Below are 21,722 nucleotides of genomic sequence, written 5' to 3' on the forward strand. Positions count from 1 at the left end.
TGCGCTTTGTGTGTTCCCGTTCGTGCCTCCTCTTGTTGTCCTGTCTTCTTCGCGCAGTTTTATTATGACTGATTCCAAGAACCACCTAGCCCAACTTCATGCCTTACCCGAACCTAAACGAACTTTAGAGAAACTCTTTCCTCTGCCTTCTGGTGCCTACGTGGTGCTGCGTTCCGCCGGAGCAGCGCACGCGTCAGCGACGTCCTGGTCCCGAGGTGGGCGAAGCCAGCGCGCAGTGCGAAGAGCGTATGCTCTGTTCTGCAGCCCTAACGAAGCACGCGGTCCTTGTGACGTGGATCAAAGAGACAGAGAGAGAACAACTTTATTTCCGAAAGCTTGGGGTCACGAAAAAGGGTAGTCCTCCCGTCTCCATGGTGGGCATGATGGTAGGCCTCTTCCTAGGCCGGACGTCGGACCGGCGACCTCTACGGCCCTTCTCGTGACCCGGAGGTGCTGCTGGCGTTTCGTAATCCGCGCGCCCGCGGGCAACTGGTCTCGTGCTAGTTTCGAGCGGAGCCATGGTGCCATCTTCGGCGCGGAATCTGTTGTAAACAGTGAAGACATTAAACATGAGCGGAGGAGTTTGTTGCGAACCTTTCTGGCCTCCCTCGCCCGGCCCAGGTTCTCGCTCATAAGGCGCTAACGGGTGCAGAGTACACACCGGACATTACGAGTCGATTGCGTTGAACCAGGATCGGCTGCCCTGCTGACTGTAACATCGATTTACAGCATCTCATTTGGACCTGTCGCGGCACGGCGAGCCTCCGCGCCCGCTACACCTCTGACCTCCACATGCAGGCATACGAAGACTGGACGCCCAGTGACGCCAAGCACAAGCTAAGTGCCCTGCTCGACTACGTTTCGGAGTACGGCATATTAAACCTCACATAAACATCCCATTTACCCCCTTAGGCCATTCTTGTCAATATACACGGTGGTTCACCTAAGATTTTACGCAATTTTTAAAAATAAGCTTTTTGATTTGTTTTGTTTTATTGGGGTTTAACGTCCCAAAGCAACTCAGGCTATGAGGGACGCCGTAGTGAAGTGCTCCGGAACTTTTGACCACCTGGGGTTCTTTAACGTGCACTGACATCGCACAGTACACGAGCCTCTAGAATTTCGACTTCATCGAAATTCGACCGGCGCTGCCGGGATCAAACCCGCGTCTTTCGGGTCAGCAGCCAAGCACCGTAACCACTGAGCTACCGCGGCGGGGCAATAGGCTTTTTGAGTTAGAAGAGCGCTTTCTTTGGCATAGCATCGTCACCAGCGTAGTACATCAGAATACAGCTACGATGTGCTAACTAGCAGGCTGGTTAACTAATATTGAATAGTTAACTTCTTAACTATTGCTGTTAGGCTCCTTAATTACTGACAGGCGTGTAGCCCATCTTAAACAAAACCCCTATCAGTTTTTAAAATTTCGAAAACACGGTTGTCCTCGGCGTTGTGGCCCAACAAATATGGCTACATCGCGTTAAAATACATACGCTTTCGAGAAATGTGCAGGCAAAGCAACCTCTCCAGTGCACGTAACTCGTCTGGGCCACAGCGACGACAGTAATCGCGTTTTTAAAATTTATTATTTAAACGAACCGTTTAAAAACTTTGAAATCACTGTGGCGACCCGCATTGCATGCAACAATGCGAAAGCAAAACGTCCGCATACTATATCGACGTCCATGCATGGCTGAAGTATTTTCCCGCGTTTATTTAATTACATACAACGAATTTTTTCCCACGGCAACATTTTATCACACACTGTCAGAATCACACTTTCACAGTCATCTTCAGATAGAAGACGTAATCGTGCGGACAAAATTCGCGGACACGTTTTGCTGACGCGACAGAGCCATGTAATGCTCACATTAAAAAAAAAAAACGCGTAATCTAAAATTCGGTGCCAAGTTTTTGGTAGAAAACGAGGTTTACAATGCGACAGATTAAAACAAAGCCAATCAAATACACTTTTAAATAATATGGCCATCGTTAGTGTTTTGTCATGTAAAATTTTATTTTCGAAATCAAAGCTTTTGGATGAAATCTGAACAGAACTTGGAAAGGTATGCTTGTACGGGTCCCTCTAGCTGCCTCGGGTCTTTGCTTCGCAGACATCGATGTTTCTTTCACCATCACCAAATGCGGAACCTACAGCTATGGCAGAATTGGTCATTCTATACTTCCCATTCATAGACCGCGGGCAGTCCTCCTCCCATTCCTGGCGCAGTGGTACAGCGGTTAAGTGATGTACCACTGCCCCAGTGGGAGGCTGTTCCAAACACAGCCACCGGCGGGGCTTGCGAGCCAAGGTTGCTTTTCCCAAGAAACCCCTCGCGACCTATTAATCCTGCCACGGCGGGCAGGTTGTGATGACGTCACAAGGTTGCGCGACACAGGTGGGCTACCTGCTTGTTGTAGGTGCGCAGTCCCAGGTCGTGCCGGCCGCCGGACTGAACAGAACACACGTACACGGGGCGGGAACCGCACTGCCCAAAACTGGGGCATGTGCGCCGTATTTATTGCGTTGAAACCAGGACGGCTCTGGCGCCGAACGGCAGACTAATCTTATCACACTGATTCACTCTTTCTACAGAAAGGGAGTTCCCACGCTATCGCGTTAAAATATGGAGCCGTGGGAAGCACTGATGCGCAGCTCAAAGTCCAGGCCTGTGGCCTTTAATCGGGCTGCGGAGGCCGTCGGGGCCTCAAGGACTCCCATCCGCCTGGCCCTGCCACCCTTACCCTCTGAATACAATGTCTTCAACAGCAACTCCGCCACTACGGGGCCGAGCAGCACGTCCTTGGTCTATTTTCACGTCATTTTCGGCACTGTAATGGCGGCCCTTTTTCGAGCTGCAGTTCGAAAAATGGCGACTTTTGCGAGCGATTTTTTACGCACTCACTGGTTGCAAATGCAATCTAGTTTTTACGGCTCTCTGCCGACGGAGCACTAGAAAAACATTCTACGGGATTGATATTCTCGTAGCACTTCGCCAATTAATATTCCAGCATCCTGCATGTTACATGTACTTCCGGCTATGTTTGAAAGATTACTCCCACGAAAACGTGGTCTCCTCGATTTGGCTGCACTTTCTGCACCAGTTCAGGCGGTGCTGCACTCGCGTCCTCGATTTGCCAGTGCAGCTAGCGCCACCTGCACTTGGGCACTCGATTTGACGTAGTGCTGCACGAGTTCTCCCGAGTTCTGCTGCACTTTTGCACTAGCCTACCGGCGAGTTCTCTTCTCGTGCAAGAAGTGCAAGGTGCTTGGCGCGCTCCGTAGCAGGCGGCTCCGTGGCCATGCTTGTTTTAGTGAGCGGCGTTAAGACCATGGCTGAGACGGCTGCATAGCCGTGCTACACTCGGCATCTGCACCGTGCCCTCACTAAACAGCTGAAATGACAGTGCGCGCACGTGCGTGTGTGTATGCGAGCGTGTGTGTGCGTGTCTGTACGTACGTAAGTGACTGGCTGGCATGGCGCAGTGCGTATGGGTTCTCATCTTTCTGCCCAGCCTCGCATGTTGCTTTACACCATCTCTATTTTGTGTGTAAATATTATTACCCGCTACACGATGGAGCATTTGCATAAGAGGCAGATGGTGAGATGTTTTTTAATAAGTGGATGATCGCAACGTAGTTGTACTGACTCCTGCGCTTGCAGCAGCGATCGACTGGCCGACTGGCATTGAGGTCGCCGTCACCGCCCGCCGACAGTGAACGCGAGTTGTTGAGTTCAGATATAGTCCTAGTTATCAGGCAACTCTTTCCTTCTGTAATTACGGCAGTCACTTTCCGATAGAACGACAACAGCCCGGATCACGTGTATGAACTCTCAAAGGTCGTCTCGAGCGCAAGTCTGGGTAACCTCTCGAATTCAAAGTTTGTTGCCTCTTCAAAGTACCCGTTGAATCGGTGACGATTGACCGGCCTGCGCAACTTTGCACAATGAAACGGAAAGGACGGTGTCAAATTCTGCACCACTTTAGGAATTAACAAATTTTTGAGTCACTCCACGAGATGCGCCACTTCGAAGAAATGCGCAGTGTTCAATATAGAGCTAGTACAATCCCGCGCATATGTCAAACCACGCGACAAACACCAACACACGGCCGCAGCAGACGAACGTTTCTGCACTTTCGCACTCGATTTGGCCGCTGCACTCGCGCCGCAAGAACTGCAGCACTGCACTGGCACGGCACTTTTGTGAACTAGTGCAGAAAGTGCAGCCAAATCGAGGAGACCTACGGTCATCACAGTGGCTGCACTTTACCAAACTCCGAATCACTACGCCTAGCCCACAACCTGCTCGCACCGTTTTTAAAGTTGTCTACCCCAGATCGAGGCTGCTATCACGGCAGTCCTTCTAGGTAAAAATACCCTCCCTGATAACGTAGGGCTTAATTACGCAGTTACAGTGGTCTCAAAAATGCCGCCACACCATACCGTAGAGATTTCTCGGTCATTCGATGCTTTTTGCTTTCTGCATGGTTTGCCACAGCGTCTTCCGATGTTGGGGCTGCTTCCGGAAAAGTGCGAATCAAGAAGTTGCGCGTCACCTGCAGCAGTAGTCACTGGACGAGTTTTCAAAGTACCGCGATCCTCGTTTCCCAGCCACCGGATATGGAAGCTTCGTGGCTGGCCCCGACCGATCAACGTTTCCTAGCGAATCCGCCTTCACAACGTCGTTACTAAGGTGACAAATTAAAATTCTGCGTAATTAGCAGTTAACTTCGGGGATAACAAACGGACACTCAGAATGACGGGAAACAATTTGGTAACTTCTTGAAGCAAAATCTTGCGCAGGAAACCTCAGAGGCTTTGGAAGTCCGCCGCTCCATGGACGTTGGGCCGTGGCAGCCATATTTCAAGCCCGGCGGTGCGGGGAAAAGGAACGCGGTACACTGGAAACTTAGCCAGTGCCTCTAATCGCGCGAAGCTCGAAGAATTCGCGGCATTGGCGCGAGGCTAGGACGGGGTTCGCGCAGTTCGTGTCTCCGAGTGACAATCGCGTGGAGACCGGTCTAGCGCGAAGGAAGCAGAGCCTCAGATACCCCCCACCCAGAGCTATATGGCCCTGCCCCCACCCTTCGGGTAGCGGCCTCGGCAGCGACAATGGCGGCGTTCACTGCCCCCGTCGCGTTGTCGACGCAAACGCGCGCTCTTTGTCGGCCAAGTCTCTTAAGGCAACGCTAACGGTCATTACGAGGCTGTTTCCATCGATCGGGTAAAGTCTGCATTGATGAGACTCTCGCTTGCCTCATTCTCCGTGCTGCACCGAGCCCCCATTCTCAACCCGACGTACCTAAACACATCGTTATGGCTACGTCTTCAATCTTCAGCAAAAGAGGATGTGATTACTGTCATCCTCCTGTGTTCCCCAACTGCTCAAGCCACATGATCACCCCTGTCCACACGGAAGATTTACTTTGCTTTTTTTTTCTTACTTCTGAATATACTTATGCACTTTAGACCCTTTCGCCCCCACAAAAAAAGAAAGTCGTTGCATCGCCATACAGCTTCTTTTTTGAAGAAGCCTTAAACAACACACAAGGGCACCTACTTTATCTTAGGCGTGCAGCTTGTTTAGTGATTCAACGAATTCAATGCAGAAAAAAAAACGGCATAATAAAAATGGTCAATATTTTATTTATTTTTTTTTAAGTTAAACAAGCACTCCTAAACAACAACCATTCCATAAACCCTCACGCAGTCCAACTAAAAGAAATCACGTTCGCTCGATTAACGCAAGCACAAAATGTTTCACATCAGCAGAACCCAACATTTGTATATGCAACCAATGTAATGCCTAAACTTCTACAGAGCAACTGCAAACACTGACATATCTGACACAATTATTTGCTCTCCAAAGAGGAACCAAACTGCATGTTTCCAGACAGCCTCAAATACCACTGCACAGCTCTGCAATATTGAATAACGGCACTTATTTTTTTCCAGTAAGGGAACTCTAGGCTACTGCAGGCTTACCTATAACACTCCTCCCGATGCTTCTCTCTTCGCCCTCCCTCTCAATCTTCCTTCTCGTACACTTTAGCACTCACCGTTATTTATATATTTATATAATATATATATATATATAGGTGTGTATAAATTCTCTCTGGACAGATCATAGCGTTGCACTACACTCGAACTGAACAAAAAGAGGAAATGAGAACAAATACATAGGCTATTTACATTATCCCTAATTTAAAAGCTTGCAAAGAGTGTTCCCCATAGCCAACACCTGCCACAAAAACTTGCACAGCTAACACACAAAGCATACCACACCACGACAGCCTTGGGCACAAAGTGGTGCAGATAAAACACTCATACGCCATTAGCTTTCCAAAACTTTTTTAAAATAGCTTGCAAGGGCAAGCTCTCATGGGCACACACTTTTATACATCCATAAGCACTGCTGCCCTACATTTCTCAGTTGCAATAGGACATCAAAAAAAAAGCAAACAACACAGGGCAAGCAGGGACACTAGGGACTTGGAGATCAACTTGTACAGTCGTTCCTGTCCCTTGTATGTATGTCTTGCGGATGGAATGGCTAAGCACACCCAGAGAGCACCGTGGCCTGTTCCTGCTGCTGGCCCCTCATTGAGAGAGAAAGCAAAAAAACTACCAGCGGTGGCACCTCAAGAGCTGAACTCTTGAGCAGACTGCACGAGGGAAGGCAGGAGAACATAATCGGCAAAAGTAAAGGGTCAAAGTGAAAAAAAAAAAGGTGGGGGGGGGGGGGGTAGACAGGGGAGGCGAAGAACGCCACCTTCCACACTATTTCATGCAGCATTTGTGGTAAACTAAATATGTTACCAGCAACAAAAAAGGGGCAAATCATTAGGGTGATTTGACACCACATCATGTCACTGTCGCACAGCCTACTAGACCTTAAAAGAGGTCTGGTTGCAAAGTGCCGCACCTCAAGAGGGAGGGGGAAGAAGAAAACATGACTAATAACGCCTTCAAACCTACAAAGGCTGCACGGTTGCTTGGACGCTTTGGAAGAGGAAGGGAAAGAGGAGCATAGGATGTTAGGGTAGGGTAATGGAAAAATGGCACTTGGCTCCTCTGTTGACTTGTCTAGTAGCTCTCTCTGGCATTTTCCATATTAATTCCCTTCCTCTGTACCAAGTCCCTTCACATGCAGACGACCGCGGCCTCTCTGACGGCCCCTCTTGTTCCTTCACTTCCTTCTCAGCACGAGGCTCCGTGATGGGATGCTGTAGCCATCTTGTCGACCACCACCTAACCCTCAGGAAAGGGCACTGCAATGAGACACCTGCCAAAGAGAACACAGAAACTACCCTAAATTTTAACTGAAGATAAAGCTAAAAAAAATGGTGCCTGCTATAATTACATGCTCACGAATGTAAGCGCCAACATCAAAGTAATCATTTCAGAAAAGCTGCCTTAGTGCAACTAACACTAATAATGCTAACTTTACTCAGAGGAAGTGATCATATAATAATTGCTTCCAGCTTAAATGCGCGCCACCTGCTACCTAATGGCGATTGCCACTCATCTATCTGGAGCAGCATTTCTAGCTCCACGGCAGAGAACTAAAGTCATACTGGTCAATCTGGATCAACTTTACACGCTTCACTTACTCTTGCAGCAATTTACCAAGCAGCGAAGCACTCTTATCTGCAGAGCTGAGTCAAATTTTATCATAAATCCAAGAGTGCACCACCATTGCCAGCTTTCAGTATGATTTGAAGCACAGCCAATTAATCCTATGCAGATGTTTACGTTCCTGATGTGCTGCCATCAGATTGAGCAGGTATGTATCTCTCCTCGATAAATTAGAATACTACCTGAAGTAACTCTAGAAGTGGCAGCCACAGTGATGACAAGATGTACCATCGGAGACAAAAGTAGTATACTCTACGCGGCGGCAGCCGGAGCAACGCAAAACTGCATTGCAACGACATCTACAGGCGACATCTGGGATCGAGTCTGCCAATGCCTGATCTTTATCATCAGCAGGCATGTCGCTTGGCTCGTTTCAATGTTTCGTGCTTTAGCTCACCAAAATGCCGCAGTTTTCCGCTGCTCCGGCTCCCACCGCGTGGAGTATACCACCTTTGTCCCTGATAGTACATGCTCCATGAGATGTCTAATTGCAAACTGTTTCCTGAACCACCTAACAGCCAATAATCACCAGCTACGTGGACCATAATGCACAGGTATTCAGACAAAGCAGGTATATAAGCAGGTATAAGCAGGTATATACTGACAGTTGTTATTATTACACCTGTGAGGAAGTCAATAAGGGGAGACGATCTTAAAATAAAAATTTCTAAAATGAAAATTTCTATCATTAGAAATATTGTAATAAAATTCCAGTGCAACCTCGATTATGCGTCTCCCGTTCCTGTAACGACCTGCATTTTATGAAGAATAGGTGCGGGACCGGCGAACCACCCATACGGATAATGCATTAAAAGCCTCGATTATAACGGCGGAAAAATATGTACATCCCACTTCATATGACGGCTGGCGGGAACTGTCCGGAATGAGAGATGCTGGCGGAGCACTTCATTTGTAGATGTGATGTCAGCCAAGCTGGTTCCAGTCGCTCCACAGTTCAAAAGCATAAAAATAAGACAAGCTGCAAGCAGTTGCCACCGAGTAGCATAATACTGAAAAAGGTTCTACTGATCCATCAAGGGCTCATAACTGAGAAAGAAGGCCCGTGAAATAAAATTAAGAGTGTTTAATGCCCGTGCTACACGAGTGTGCTTGACATCAGAGTCGAATGGCATTCAAGACTTGGAATGACATTCAGACTCTACAGACTACCACGGTGCTAAACAACAATTGCCAAATGCATTCGAAAGCTTCAGCAATCGCCAACTGCAGTGGAGCTGCTGCCATTGAGCTTCACTTTGTCCGTTCACTTCTTTTCAGCTTGTACAATGACCTGGTGACAATGTTGGCAGTCACCGCGGTCACACTAGACCAACTACATCAGCATGACCAACAACAGCATACCATTGCAGTGTGACATGTTTTTCTGGCCAACAACACCGACAAATCCTTCATGTCCCTGGCAGATCGGCGGATGAGAGAAAACTTTTAAGCTTTTAAGGCGATGCTGTGTATATATCCACGCTTGTCCCTACCTTATCCGAGAGGCGAATTTCATATGTGCACACTTCAACACCCACCAGCAATAAACGTCTCCAAATTCTCAAATTTAATCAATGACGACCCCCTTCCACGACAAGTGGGCCTAGCGAGTCTGCAGGGTCAGTGTGTGCAATTTCAGCGGTTGAGGAGAGTGAATTCACAAGTTTTAGAGAACGCAAATCACAAAACAATTTTTGCTTACACTGAAGGTGCATATATACAACGAACGGGAAACGCCAGTGTGACCCAGTCTGCCGGGCAGTGCTTTAGGCAGCTGGTAGTGGTAGTCACCGTCGCTTGTAGATAAAAAATTAGGCCATTTCAATTAATCAAATACTCGTCACATCAGAGAAAATAGGAACAAGAAGCGCCAGTCCTACAGGATGATGGCAGCCCAGCTATCAAGTGTTTCCCAGGTGGGTGATTGCATCAGCGCTGCCTACAGAGTTATCGCACAGCGTAAACAAGCATGGGTACAACCGATACAAAACAGTGCAAAACAGAAGAGATTATTCAATATAATTCAAGTGCAGATTGCATTTTATGTGATGCAAATGAGCACTAGCTGTTTGTAGACAGTGATGTAAACAAAGTACTGGAGTGCAGTCGTCAGCGGTGCACTCCATGGGAAATTTTGTGCTCATGCGGTAAATGATGAATGGTGTACTATTTGTTATCTTCAAGAACTCATTTCGTGAGAACCCGAGCTATCTGCTAAACAAGCAGCAGAAAAAAAGCAAGCAGCAGATACCAGAATCAACAGCCATAGAGCTGAAGCAGTCGCATGGCACAGCTGTGAGCAGGGTGAAGTGACGGCAATGGCTATTGGTCGGTGCAAGCTGTGTTCACGTTTGGAAGGCACTCCAAAATCTCAAATGTCTCCACAGTGCTCCGTCGGCTCGAATGACATTTGGTTAGCCGGCATTCGAGACGCCCGTGTAGCAAGGATATAAATCTTTGAACGCTTGTTTTTTGTTCACATTTTTGGGCCAATCAGCCCGATTTACGAAAACTATAATTTTCGTACTGCATAGCCAAAATTTACTTTCAACCTAATATCTGGACCCAAATTTTGTGAGGGACAAGACTACGTACTCATCATGGTCAGTTGTTAGGCTTTTACAGCAAATAAGTCAATTCAATAAATAGGAGTGATGGCAAAAACAAAAGAAAACTTGCATTTAAGTGGTATGATTTAAAAAAAAAAAAGCAATAAAAAAACAACGTTCCCTTCCCCTTATCCAGCGCGTGGGGTTTTTCTGGGATCATGTATGCCAAGAACTGAACGAATGACCAGTACTATTAAAATAATAGTTTTCCCAAACTGACACACTCTTCAGCTGATTTTGATGCGGACTAGAGGACCGCACAGGCTCAGGCCAGCCCAAAAGACTGGGCCGGGCCGGAAAATTTGCTGCTTTCAGGGCCTGGGCCTATACACAAGGAGTTACATACGGCTTTTGATTCACTATTGCATTGTTAAGTTGGGGTGTTCTAGCAGCGACATGAATGAAATAAAGCCATGGCGTTTGTTGAGAAAGAAAAATTACTCTGCGCTTATTTACTTATTTTCGGCATTTACGACAGTTGCATGTTCCTCTTAGAGAAAATTACAAGTAATGCTGACTTTTTTTTTCCCAACTGTTGCCTGAAAGGAATAATCCCAGAGCTAAACTTTTTCCAATGGTTTATTATTAAATCACTGAAATTGCAAGTAATGCTCCCTTTTTTTTTTTGTCAACCGTTGCCCAAAAAGAAGACTCCCGGAGCTAAACTTTTTCTAACACTTTATTCACTGTTATTAAAGTGGATTATTAATAAACCACTTTTTTTGCTGACATGGAATGAGAGAAAGTTCATCTGCACACCAACTTTAAATCAGCATGGCTCACAATGCTATGTCCAAGTAATTTCGGATGCGCACGCCTCATCGTGTTGAACTATACAAGAGAAGTTAAAAGAAAATGCGTGAAATCCAGCTTTGTAACACCTGACTCAAAGCTCACTTGCACCAGTGCGCTTGCCTACTAAAGTACACAGCACCGCTGAATTGGCTGTTTTCAACTATCGGCAGCATACGCCAACAGATCTGCCAGACATCCCTCCACGTCTGCTCGGTTCTGTGTTACCGCTAATGACAGGAAACTCGAAGTCTCATAAGAACCGCTGGAAAAGGGCCTTCATTCCAATGCTCGAGGGGCAGCAGTCTGTTTCAAGATGGTTGATTGTGCCTTCGCCTCCCAAAAACTCATCTCTACACTAAGAAAAATGCCATTGGAGAAAACCATATTGGTTTAGGGCACTTCAGGTCTTCAGAACACACACTACAGAGCAAACGGATTACTTTCCGTTTCCACAGAGAGACGCCCAGTGCGGCCATGATTCAACCCACAAAATCATACTCATTAAAAAAAAAAAGAAATGTCATTCCTATGGCTTCGAGGATGTTTTAATGAGTGATTGAAAATGTTGAAGTAAAGCAAAGTTTACTGCGTGTTTGTGCAACCTTTTTCGCCGGATTCTCGAGAATTGGGGTTACACATTCACAGAGACGATCACTGCTCAAAAAGCTGAGTGGGCGAACCCACCCTATGTTTTCTTTTTGTATTTACCAAACCAACTTTTTCTAGTGTTATTGCAATTTGAGAGCCTTTGACGGTCACTTCGTTACTTGCGTAGCAGAGACTACTTGCACTCAGTGCACAAATTACCTCCTGACCTGCTGCGGGAATGGGAACAGGCCCGGTCCCTGGCCAGGCAGGGCCTCACCTCAAGCTTGGTGGGCCAGGCCCGGGCTTAAAGCCACTGGCCTGCACCGAGCTCAGGAGCTCTTCACTTCACAGTGAGAACTCCCTTGTAACAAACATGGTAACACGAACTACCTTCACAGGCTGAAGTGTTTAAAACTGGTTTGCCCTCCGAAAGGGCACAGCGGGGTTTGCAGAGCTCCTCCAAGTGCACACCCCTGAGGAAGCTGGACACAGCACCAGGGGTCACCTGTACCCATTTTTATTGGTCAGTGTCCAGCGGTGGGTTTCCAACCAACCCCCCCCCCCCCCCCCCTGCAGCCGAAGCAGATGCCCGGACCACTGATAGGCATTTTACTTACACTGGGCTACATGTCTGAAAATATATAAGGAGACTAACAGTAATAGTTGAAAAGTTAACTATTCAACATTAGTAAACCAGCCTTCTACTTCTTCCTCAATACTCCAGCATTTTTGCACTGCCTGAAAGTATTCCCAATGATTAACTGGCAGATCATCAGCAATCGAAACTATATGTGGGTTGTCTGCTGGTGCGCACCAATTCACACGTAAACCAAGTATGTCAGTACTGCTGAACTATAGCGGTCATTTTTTTTATTCTAAAATGTAGAAGTATTGATCTCGTAAAGAGGAAATGCAGAAGCCTATCAGGCATATCACAGAACAAGCAGAGCTGAGAACAACCAGCCAACATCTTGTACATGCTAAACTACAAACAATGTTTACCCAAACTGCTTGTGATCTTGCCATCATCTGGTGACAACTCTAGAAACTATAAAGAAGGCTTTGCTTTTCATTCATGAGTTGGCAGAACCATACTAACTAGGTTAAAATGCACCCTGTGCTTGTATGCATGCACTGAAGTAGAACTCATAAAGCGGGTTAAATTTAAATCCCCCGCCTCAAGGAGTTTACCTGCATAAAATCCTTAATGTTGTGTGAACTGCAACTGTACTTTTTGCATTGCACTGAAATTGAAATTTCAGCAAAAATGCTCACTGCCATTATAAACTTACTGAAACGAAAGGTGACGCAGGCAAAAATTTTCTTCATGTACTCACCTTTCACTGCCATACGGAGGCTGGAAAATTGTTCACTTCAGCTTGCTCCAGTACTTGAGCACCATTGACGCTGTAGGATATTCTAATTCGCATTCTCAATGGATTCTATAATGCAGGGCAACAGGGACACAAGACACAATAAGGAATGCCAATTGAGAAATAAATGCAGGGGTGGGACAGCCAAAGTAGGCATTGGAGCAGCTCTTGGAGCAGAAAATGTACATTCTGTAGCAGCTGAGGAGAACAAACATGTCGAGCGCAAATGCGTCAACACTGATTAACATGAACTCGCATGTCTTGAAATATCTGTGAGGTCGAGTTTTTCCTTTCACATACCATATTTACCCTTGTAATGAACCCACTCACCACCTTTGTCATCGAGAATTTATTTTTTTTTAAGCGTTCGCTGTTCTTAACACATTCCTCAGTTTAGCGCTGTCCACAGCACAGACCTTGGCTTTACCTAGGCAGCGCGCCAAGATACTACGCGCCGATAACAACACAGTGTGTTTATCTTTTGATGAGAGTGCCTGTGAGGGTCCACATGCAGGACAGTCCACATGCCGCAGCTTTGCCTGTTCCGCTGTCCTCTCAGGACCTGTTTCCGTGCACACTGCATCTCTTAAGGTAACAGCAGCTCTGGTGCTTGTTCACCTCCTTCACCGACAAATCATCGCCACTCGTAGATTGCGTTGTGGCCCAACGCAATGGCGTGTCACGCGTGGTGCAACACCCCATGATTTAACCCACGAGCATCAACGCATTGGTTCTTATGGAAGGCTTAGCACTGCCGCACATGTGCTTCTGTAGAGTGCTGACAGTTGATTCTGCGAGGAATGAGGAGGCTGATGCGACAAGTGTGAGCTGCTGTGACTAGTGACTGCCGTTTGGAAACGCCGCGATGGTTTGGCGTTAAGTTCAAATGAACCAAGAAATATCAGGATTTCCGAATATTCAATTCAGACAAATGCCTACAATAATTAGTGTGGGGCTCAAATGGAACTGAATATCAAGCACAATTTGCAAACTGTTCAAAATTTTTAATATTCTCATACATCCTTGTCACATTCAGAAAGTCTGCAGCAACATACTGGGAAAGAAATTGGGCTCTCCTGGCCTTTGACGGAACTTTGGTGCAATTTTGGCCAAATGAATACTTTTGGCACAGCATGGAGCAGAAAATCGTTTGTATAAAAATCGCGCAATCAGCACAGCCGTCCCACCCCTGTAAATGTAGGCAACACATTAGAAGACATTAAAACAACAAGAAAACTTTTTCAGTAGATGTGGAATTCAATACAGAGGCCCAAAATGAGACATGGTAAGCTCTGGGCCGCCATAAAAATGTACCATAAGACAGACTCAAGAAACCAGTAGATTCAGCTTTAACAGCCCAGTGAAAGGAACATAAGAAAAATGAGCAGAATGTTGCATAAGCTGCCGTAAAGGTGCACTAAAGAGGAATCTGAACTCGCCTTTTTACTGTGCGAACTCGACCTACACGTTCCGAGCATTCTTAGAAACTTCGAATCACTATCCTGTGCGGCTGATTTCCCAAATTTAGATCCGATTAAACGTCCCGGCTCCCACCTTTTTTTGAACTCACTGCTGACGGTAGGAGCCAAAAAACCTTTCGGCCAGTCCCATGGCGGCTTACCACTCTGCCATCGGCGAAAGCAAAGAGGCCACGCGTATTTTTGTTTCCATGGGCCTAATTTGCAGCTATGTAGTCTCTGATTGAATCTATTTATTCACAGAAACCTAAAAAACAAAATAAAAGTGAAAGCGAAGCTGCCACGCGACTGCCTGAAAGGCACTCCACGCGTTAGTTTACTCCTCCAACTTTCAGGGGCGAGTTAAAAAAAAAAAAAAAGGTGGGAGCCGGGACTTTTAATCCGATTTAAATAAGGGAAATCGGCCACACAGGACAATAATTTGAAGTTTCTAAGAATGCTTGGAACGTGCAGATCGAGTTCCCGCAGTAAAAAAGACGAGTTCAGATTCCTTTTTAGCGCACCTTTAATACCACAGCAACCTTAAGAGCTATCCACGTTATTAGGACAAAGTCCTCTGTCAAATACTTCCTTTATCTGGTACACGCTATTAAAAACAGAGCCTTTATTACATAAAACAAGGAAAAAAACGATAAAAATTAAATGACCATTATTTACACTAAGCAAAAAAAAAGTATGCACCTACCTTTTGAGGGCTTGTCACCTTGATGGTTTGTTTCACAAATCCTGAACTGTTGGGTTGTACTACAGAGCCATCTGGTGGCAGCATCTGCAGCTGGAATGTCTGCGTACAATAAAAGCATGTCATTATTGTCAATATCTACTAGATAACCAAAGACGCTGTGTGTTTTGCTTTGCTGCCTTTGCACAAGTGATGCAACACCATTGATACACGTGAACACACCGAATAGGAAGCGAACATGGTGAATGCTCAACAAAAGTAGCAATTCTAATTGCCAATGGCTAGGGCAGGGGTTCTCAAACTTTTTTTACCTCAAGGAAACCCAACAGCCTTCAATATGTGTCAATATTGATGATGATGAATTTTTATGGCGCAGGGGCAGCTTTGGCCAAAAGACGCCATGGCACAAGGTATTTTCATCTATACAAGGGGGGGGGGGGGGTAAAAGACCCATTTTTTAGGCACTTCACTCCATATAAGCTAAGCAACAGGCCAAAGGAAAGCTTGTACCCATTGTGTCACCAGTGGGTACCCGGCGGCATGGGGGCCTACTCCCGCACCTCCCGCATGCAAGGCGGATGCTCAGACCTCTCGGCCACCGCTACGGTGAAATATGTGCCCATGCAATCAAACCCACGTATAACAATATTGAAGTGCCATGAAAATACCATTGTTATAATTGATAATTGTTATAACCGGGTCGTGCCAAAAAAAAAAAAGGAAATATGACAAACTTTAGAGCATTTACTGACCGGAAAGACCCGGAGGGGCTTGATTGTTCTAATGCCTGTAAAAGCTCGTTAATTCGAACTTCAGGGGACCAGAAAAACGTTCAAATTATCAAATGATCCTAAAAAACTAACAAGAACTGATTCCATCATGATATATTTGTTCGGTGAAAGACTGGACAATGGTTGCTTGCTTTTGAGCTCAGAACGAAGTGATGATTGTTTATTATTATTTTTTTTTCACATTTTCATAAATGCTATTTATAGCATGCATACTCTTGGAAGCGTCAAAGCAGAACTGCTCAAAAGTCGTAAGGGCCTCCCCTACTATCCTCACGGTGCAAAGTGGTAGCACTGAAGGTCCACCGGTACTGCGTCACACCTCTCACAAGTGCCAGCGTCGCGTGTGAGGAGGCTTCACTGCAGCGAATGACACGTGACGAGCGCAGTTTCGGTCCACTGGACGAACTGGAGAAAGAACCACGTGGACAAATGCAATCGGGCCAATTAGCGCCCGAAACGGCGCACAGCAGGGCTCAGCTGGCTGCTAAGGGCTTGTGCGAAGCTCCGAAAAGCGAAACCAAAACTACGCAGTCTGACAGATTTCAAGGATAGGCCGTGCATTTGTCGTCATGCCTGGCATTGTACGCACGTCTCAGGTGCATGAATGACTCTGCAACATAAAATTCAGGTTTTAACAGGGCTACTTTGTCAATTACTTGCCGCGCCAGCCACACCTGTGTGCAGCCTCCCATTGGGAGCCCCATTCGAATTAACCGGTGCAACACCAGTACATCCAAATTAGCAAGCGTTATAAACGCACATAGGCGTTGGACAGAACTGTGCTGGCAGTTCAAATCATCCAGATTTTCGAATTAATGTATGCCAAATTATGAGCTTTTACTATTATACCACAGCTTGAAAAGGTTCCTGTTCACTGTTCTCCACGCCAGTGACAGCTGCCATGATCGCCTCATTGGCGAGATCTTCATTTGTCATGACTGCATTGTCAGCGGGGAGCTTCGTGCGCGCCTCCGCATCACTGGCATCAGGCGCACTTTCAGGGAGTAATTCTTACGGGTTTTCCAAGGACCTTTCTGAACCAAGAGTACGGTGACAGCTGACAAGAGAAAAGCCATGCTGGCAATGCGCGTGCACCGCACCGACTGATTAAGGAGTACGCATGGCGCGCGTGGCTAATGCAGCAACGCAGCAGCTCGCCTGACGTGGCGACGCCTGCCCTTAGGACATGCGAAATCGGCGAAGTGGGGATCGTGGCGAAGTTAGCGAAGAACAGGGGAAGATGGGACAACGCACGCACTGTCGGTGCCAGACGTGGGGCAGAAAGCAAAAACAACAAGAAAACAAACAAACGTGCCAGCGCATTTCTTTCTGTGAGCGGCGCACCCCTCAGAAATGTTAATGCACTGCTTCAGCAAGGCTCCCTACCATGCTTCCTACTTTCTTCTCTGCATTGGCTTTTTGCACCGAGGAACGCATCCGTTGTTTCTCCTGCCTGCGTTGCTGTGACAGGCAAGCATCCTCGGCATGCCCGGTGGTGGTATCTCCGAGTGCATGGTCACAGTTCTTTCACTTTTGCGGCGTTGCTACGCCAGCTCGGTCCATCAGTCAACTCCAAACACACATGCTTTTGTGTTGAAAGAGTGGTTTTGCTGGTGCGGTTGTAGCATTTCCATGTTTTTGTTTCTTTTAAGGTTGACACTCAATGACCAGATTTAATTTTTATAACCGGTAACGTGCTGTGACAGCATTGCTATAAGCGGTTTATTTTAGCATAGAATACATGGTAAAGCTGACGATGCTGCGACAGACCACTGCTATATGTGATATACCGTATAAACGCGTGTACGGGCCGCACTTTTTTTTTTCCAGATTTGAGGGCCAATCTTCAGGGTGCGGCCCATTCACGCGATGTTCGAAATAAAAAAAAGTAAAAACACACCAATCAGGGAATGAGCGGCATTTATTCTACGTTCAGTCGTCACTCGCGAAGTCTTCAGACTACGAGCTGGTGCTGTTCTCCGGTGCATGCTCATCCCATAAGAAGTCACGCAGAATGTCCACTGTCAACGTGTAGCCGTTTTCCCATGCTTCCATCACATACCGTATAATGCGGAATATAGGTCGAGGCGGAATATAGGTCGACCCCCTTACCTTGAAACAAAAAAGTCAACATAAAAATTATGAGGCACAAAACTTCGTTTTATTCACTGGTGCCACCAGACTCGTTGCCTCTTCATTCGTTCGAGCTGTCTCAGCTCTTGTCCGAAGACGACTGCATCGCGCTGGCTGCTTCCCACAGCATGTCGTCCTCGGTACCGTCCAACGAGTTGCTAATGCAACATTTCTTGAATGCCCGCACCACCATATTGTCGGGCAGCGGGCGCTAAGCCTGAGGCATCCAGGTGGCCACAGTGGCGAGAGGCGGCCTGCGCAGCCGGCCGGTGGGAGTCTTTGGGTTGTCGCCCGCCATCCACTGATTATAGAGTTCACGCACGCTGTCTTTGAAGGGCTTTATTCAGCACGACGTCATGTGGCTGAAGTGTTGAAGTCATGAACCCCAGAATGACAACGAGCTCTGTCCTCCCGTCGCGGAGCGCCTGCTTCACACCGGCGGTCAAGTGCCCACGAAAGGCATCCAACACGAGCATGCTCGGACACCGCAAGAGTGTGCCAGGTCGTCGATTCCAGACGGTATTAATCCAGTTCACCATGAGGGCCTCGTTCATATAGCCCTTTTCGTTCACGCGAACAATAACGTCCCGCGGGAAAGCTTCTTTCGGCAGTGTCTTCCGCTTGAAGATTATATATGGGGGCAGCTTTCTGCCGTCTGCAGTGCACGCGAGCATTACCGTCAACGTTTGGTCAACAAAGAGGAAGGAAAGAATCGTCAACATGGAAGCGATAACGATACGGATGCCAAAATGTCCGCGGCTCGCACATGTTGCCAGACGACTATTCAGTTTGTGCCAAAGGCCGGTATATAAGTCGAGGGGTGACCTTTAGGTAATATTTTTCAGGAAAAACCTCGGCCTATATTCCGCACTATACGGTAGTTCCAGGGCACTAGACAAAGCAGAGCAGCTCTTCTTCCAGTTTGCAGAATTGCACGGCTTGCCTTGGAAAGCAAGCTTGTCGCATTTTGCGTTCCTCAATGCATCCTTTTGGTTGCACCATCGCCAGAAGCACTTCTTGGCCAAGTCGAATTTCCTTCCCGCCACACGCTTGCCGTTTTTGAGAGCAAAATCCCAGCCATGTAGCTAGTAAGGTGCTTGCCCATTGTGCTAAAACTGCAACGCTCGGTGGTAGCACATGAAAGCCACAACAACGGTGAACTAAAATGCTAACATGCCATCGAGACTACCGTGCCTTTGACAGCCACAAAAAGCTGGAGCTGGTGATACTGATGCTGATATGGACAGCAGGAGCTCGTGGCGGAGGAAAAAGTTGATCATCATGATTACCCGCGCCCTCGGGCGCCATCCATGGATGGCACCAGGAAGCTCCTGTGTGCATGGCAAGGCCTCCGCGATCAAGCGCATCGTTGCTCACAGCCAAAGCCGATCGCGGAGGCCACGGCGCGTGCATTTCAAATCTATTCCTGCGTGGGTCATGGAAAGTTTGAGTGTGGCCCTTACAGGGATCTTTGTTTTTTTTTTAAATTTATTCCTTCGGGGAAAACAGGGTGCGGCCTTCACATGCATTTATACAGCATTGTTATAACCACTATTGTTAAAAGTGGGTTTGACTGTATTAAATGACGCCAGGTCTGAGGCATCCGAATAAACAAGCTTCTGATGTCAGACTTTTATGCACGTTTGGCAGGGCTCCGGTGGCAATCCGAATTATCAGGAGATGACTTGATTTTACTGTAACACCTGTGGCATGTTTTTTTTAGCTTGTCAGCATGCGCAGATTTGCTGACATTCATCATGTGCTACTGCTGACAGCACACTTACTTCTATTTGCAAACAAATCGCAAAAAAGACAAGGACGACATAAGAGACGGCACTAGTGCCAGCCCCGTCTGATGTGTTGTGCTTTTCTTTTTTTATACTTTGTTTACAAGAAACTTGAACCAACAAGCCCAAACCAAGCATTTGTTGCAGCGTACTTCTCCCATGTTCCAACTAACTAACAGCAACAACATTCTAAAGTAATGTGCAGCCCCCCACTACAACACAATCATTAAATCAATAAGTGATCAGAGAGAAACTGATGAGGCTAACACTGCAGAACAAAGAGAGAATAACGTGGATTACAGGACAAGCGTGAGCTGATGGCAGTCTAGCTGAAATAAAGGTGAGGAAAATGAACTTGATCATGAAATACAATGCCCAGAGCACATAACTGGCCAACTCAAGAGTGACAGACCAGACACCAAAGGGAAGTTCAGCTAGAGGTGACAAACACTCGGGTGAAGTGAAGAAACTGGGAAGTTCACTGGGATAGGGCAGTCGCAGCTGGTATGAGAGGGGCAATTTGAGAGCACCAGGAGAAACCTATTATGCCCACCAGCAGCTGAAAATGATGATATCTGAACCACTGGGGACAGGATTGCATGTAACTGCTTGGCAATGTCAACCACAGGAAATAACTGAGACAGTCTCAAGTTCTTTATTCCCAAGACAAAATCACATCCTTTTTTTAATCAATAGCTTAAATAATTGTGAACCAAGTGCATGGTACACTAAGTAGAAAGCTGGCAGCCTGCCTCCAACTTACTTTTGGGACAGCTGCCTGGAAAAGGAAATCCGTCATGGGGCAGGAGGAGAGGTTGATGGCTGTCAGGTGAATCACTGCTGTCTGTGGGCTTGACGGTTCCTTCTCGAAAGCAAAGTCTAACTTGAGGCCATCTTTCTCAAACACTGTCATTGGTGGAATGCCTGCATGAGTTATAATGCGCACCATATTTGCATAAGACACACAAGAGAGATCCCAACTAATGCAGAGCAGAGACAAAACAGAAAGCAGCTCTTTTATATCCTGTAGACAGGGAAAGGGAACATCTTAAATGAACCATATAACTTGACTGTCAGCTCTTCCAGTGTTTTGATCTCTTGTCACTTTCATTACATTTAGATGGTGCTTGCTGCATTGTTGAAAATAAAATGCAACCAACGGGCAGCTAAAATAAAGAAGTTTTTAAAATTCATGAGACATTTACACTGTCACTAAGGCAATGACAGCAGTAAAGTTTTGGTACAACTACTGCAGAAGTTAACAGTGACGTTCATCACACATCTAACTGCAAACCAGTGCCACACATGCCCAAAAAACCCAATGGCTGCCAGCAGCAAGAACAGCATTTGTCAAGGCCGACAATACAAAAACTCAGAGTTCCACCGCCGCACCTACCGGGCCAAAGACCTCACCAAGGAAGCAAAACTTTGTGAAACTGACCAAGGGAAGATTCACGATCATTTTCCAACTGCTGAACTACAATCTCAGGGTGAATGACTCTAAACCCAAGGACTACATAGAAGCCATGGTGAATGAGAGTAAAATCACATACATCGGTGACATGCTCGTTGCGGTGAGACACTTCCAACATAATGATCTTTCGTACCCCGGATGGCGCCAAGGCAGAGGCACTACAGTAAAAAAAATTGGATCCCCCAGGTAAAAAATTTTGTTGCGGTAATGCGCTACCTTTACGGGACAAACTTTGTGATTACCGTATACTGCTGCGTAAAAGTCTATCGATCGCACTGCAAAAATGAGAACGGTAAATTGGAATTTCTTCGTTCTAACTGCCATTTTGCTATAAATGGCTTCGCTATAACCAGGCTATATAGTACTTTTA

At 46.6% G+C, this 21,722-nt stretch overlaps 1 protein-coding gene across 7 annotated transcripts in view; it reads right to left on the bottom strand.

Annotated features, from left to right (window-relative positions):
* Positions 1-306: 306 nt before the first annotated feature.
* The window catches only part of AP-1gamma (adaptor protein complex 1, gamma subunit), a 104,510-nt gene continuing 83,094 nt past the window's right edge, over positions 307-21,722 (bottom strand). For 6 of the 7 annotated variants that reach the window (XM_089580595.1, XM_089580597.1, XM_089580598.1 and 3 more), the window contains 4 exons: positions 20,642-20,802; positions 15,171-15,269; positions 12,972-13,076; positions 5,631-7,289 (listed from right to left, as the gene is read on the bottom strand). In XM_089580595.1, the coding sequence (XP_089436721.1) occupies positions 12,975-13,076; positions 15,171-15,269; positions 20,642-20,802 (362 nt within the window). In that variant the 3' untranslated portion in view covers positions 5,631-7,289; positions 12,972-12,974. Of the gene's footprint in view, positions 543-5,630; positions 7,290-12,971; positions 13,077-15,170; positions 15,270-20,641; positions 20,803-21,722 lie in introns of those variants that run through there. The other variant, XM_089580593.1, reaches the window with a different exon arrangement.

The sequence above is a fragment of the Amblyomma mixtum genome, chromosome 3 (assembly GCF_055824585.1).
Source record: "Amblyomma mixtum isolate Tamu chromosome 3, ASM5582458v1, whole genome shotgun sequence".
NCBI classification, from domain to species: Eukaryota; Metazoa; Arthropoda; class Arachnida; order Ixodida; family Ixodidae; genus Amblyomma; species Amblyomma mixtum.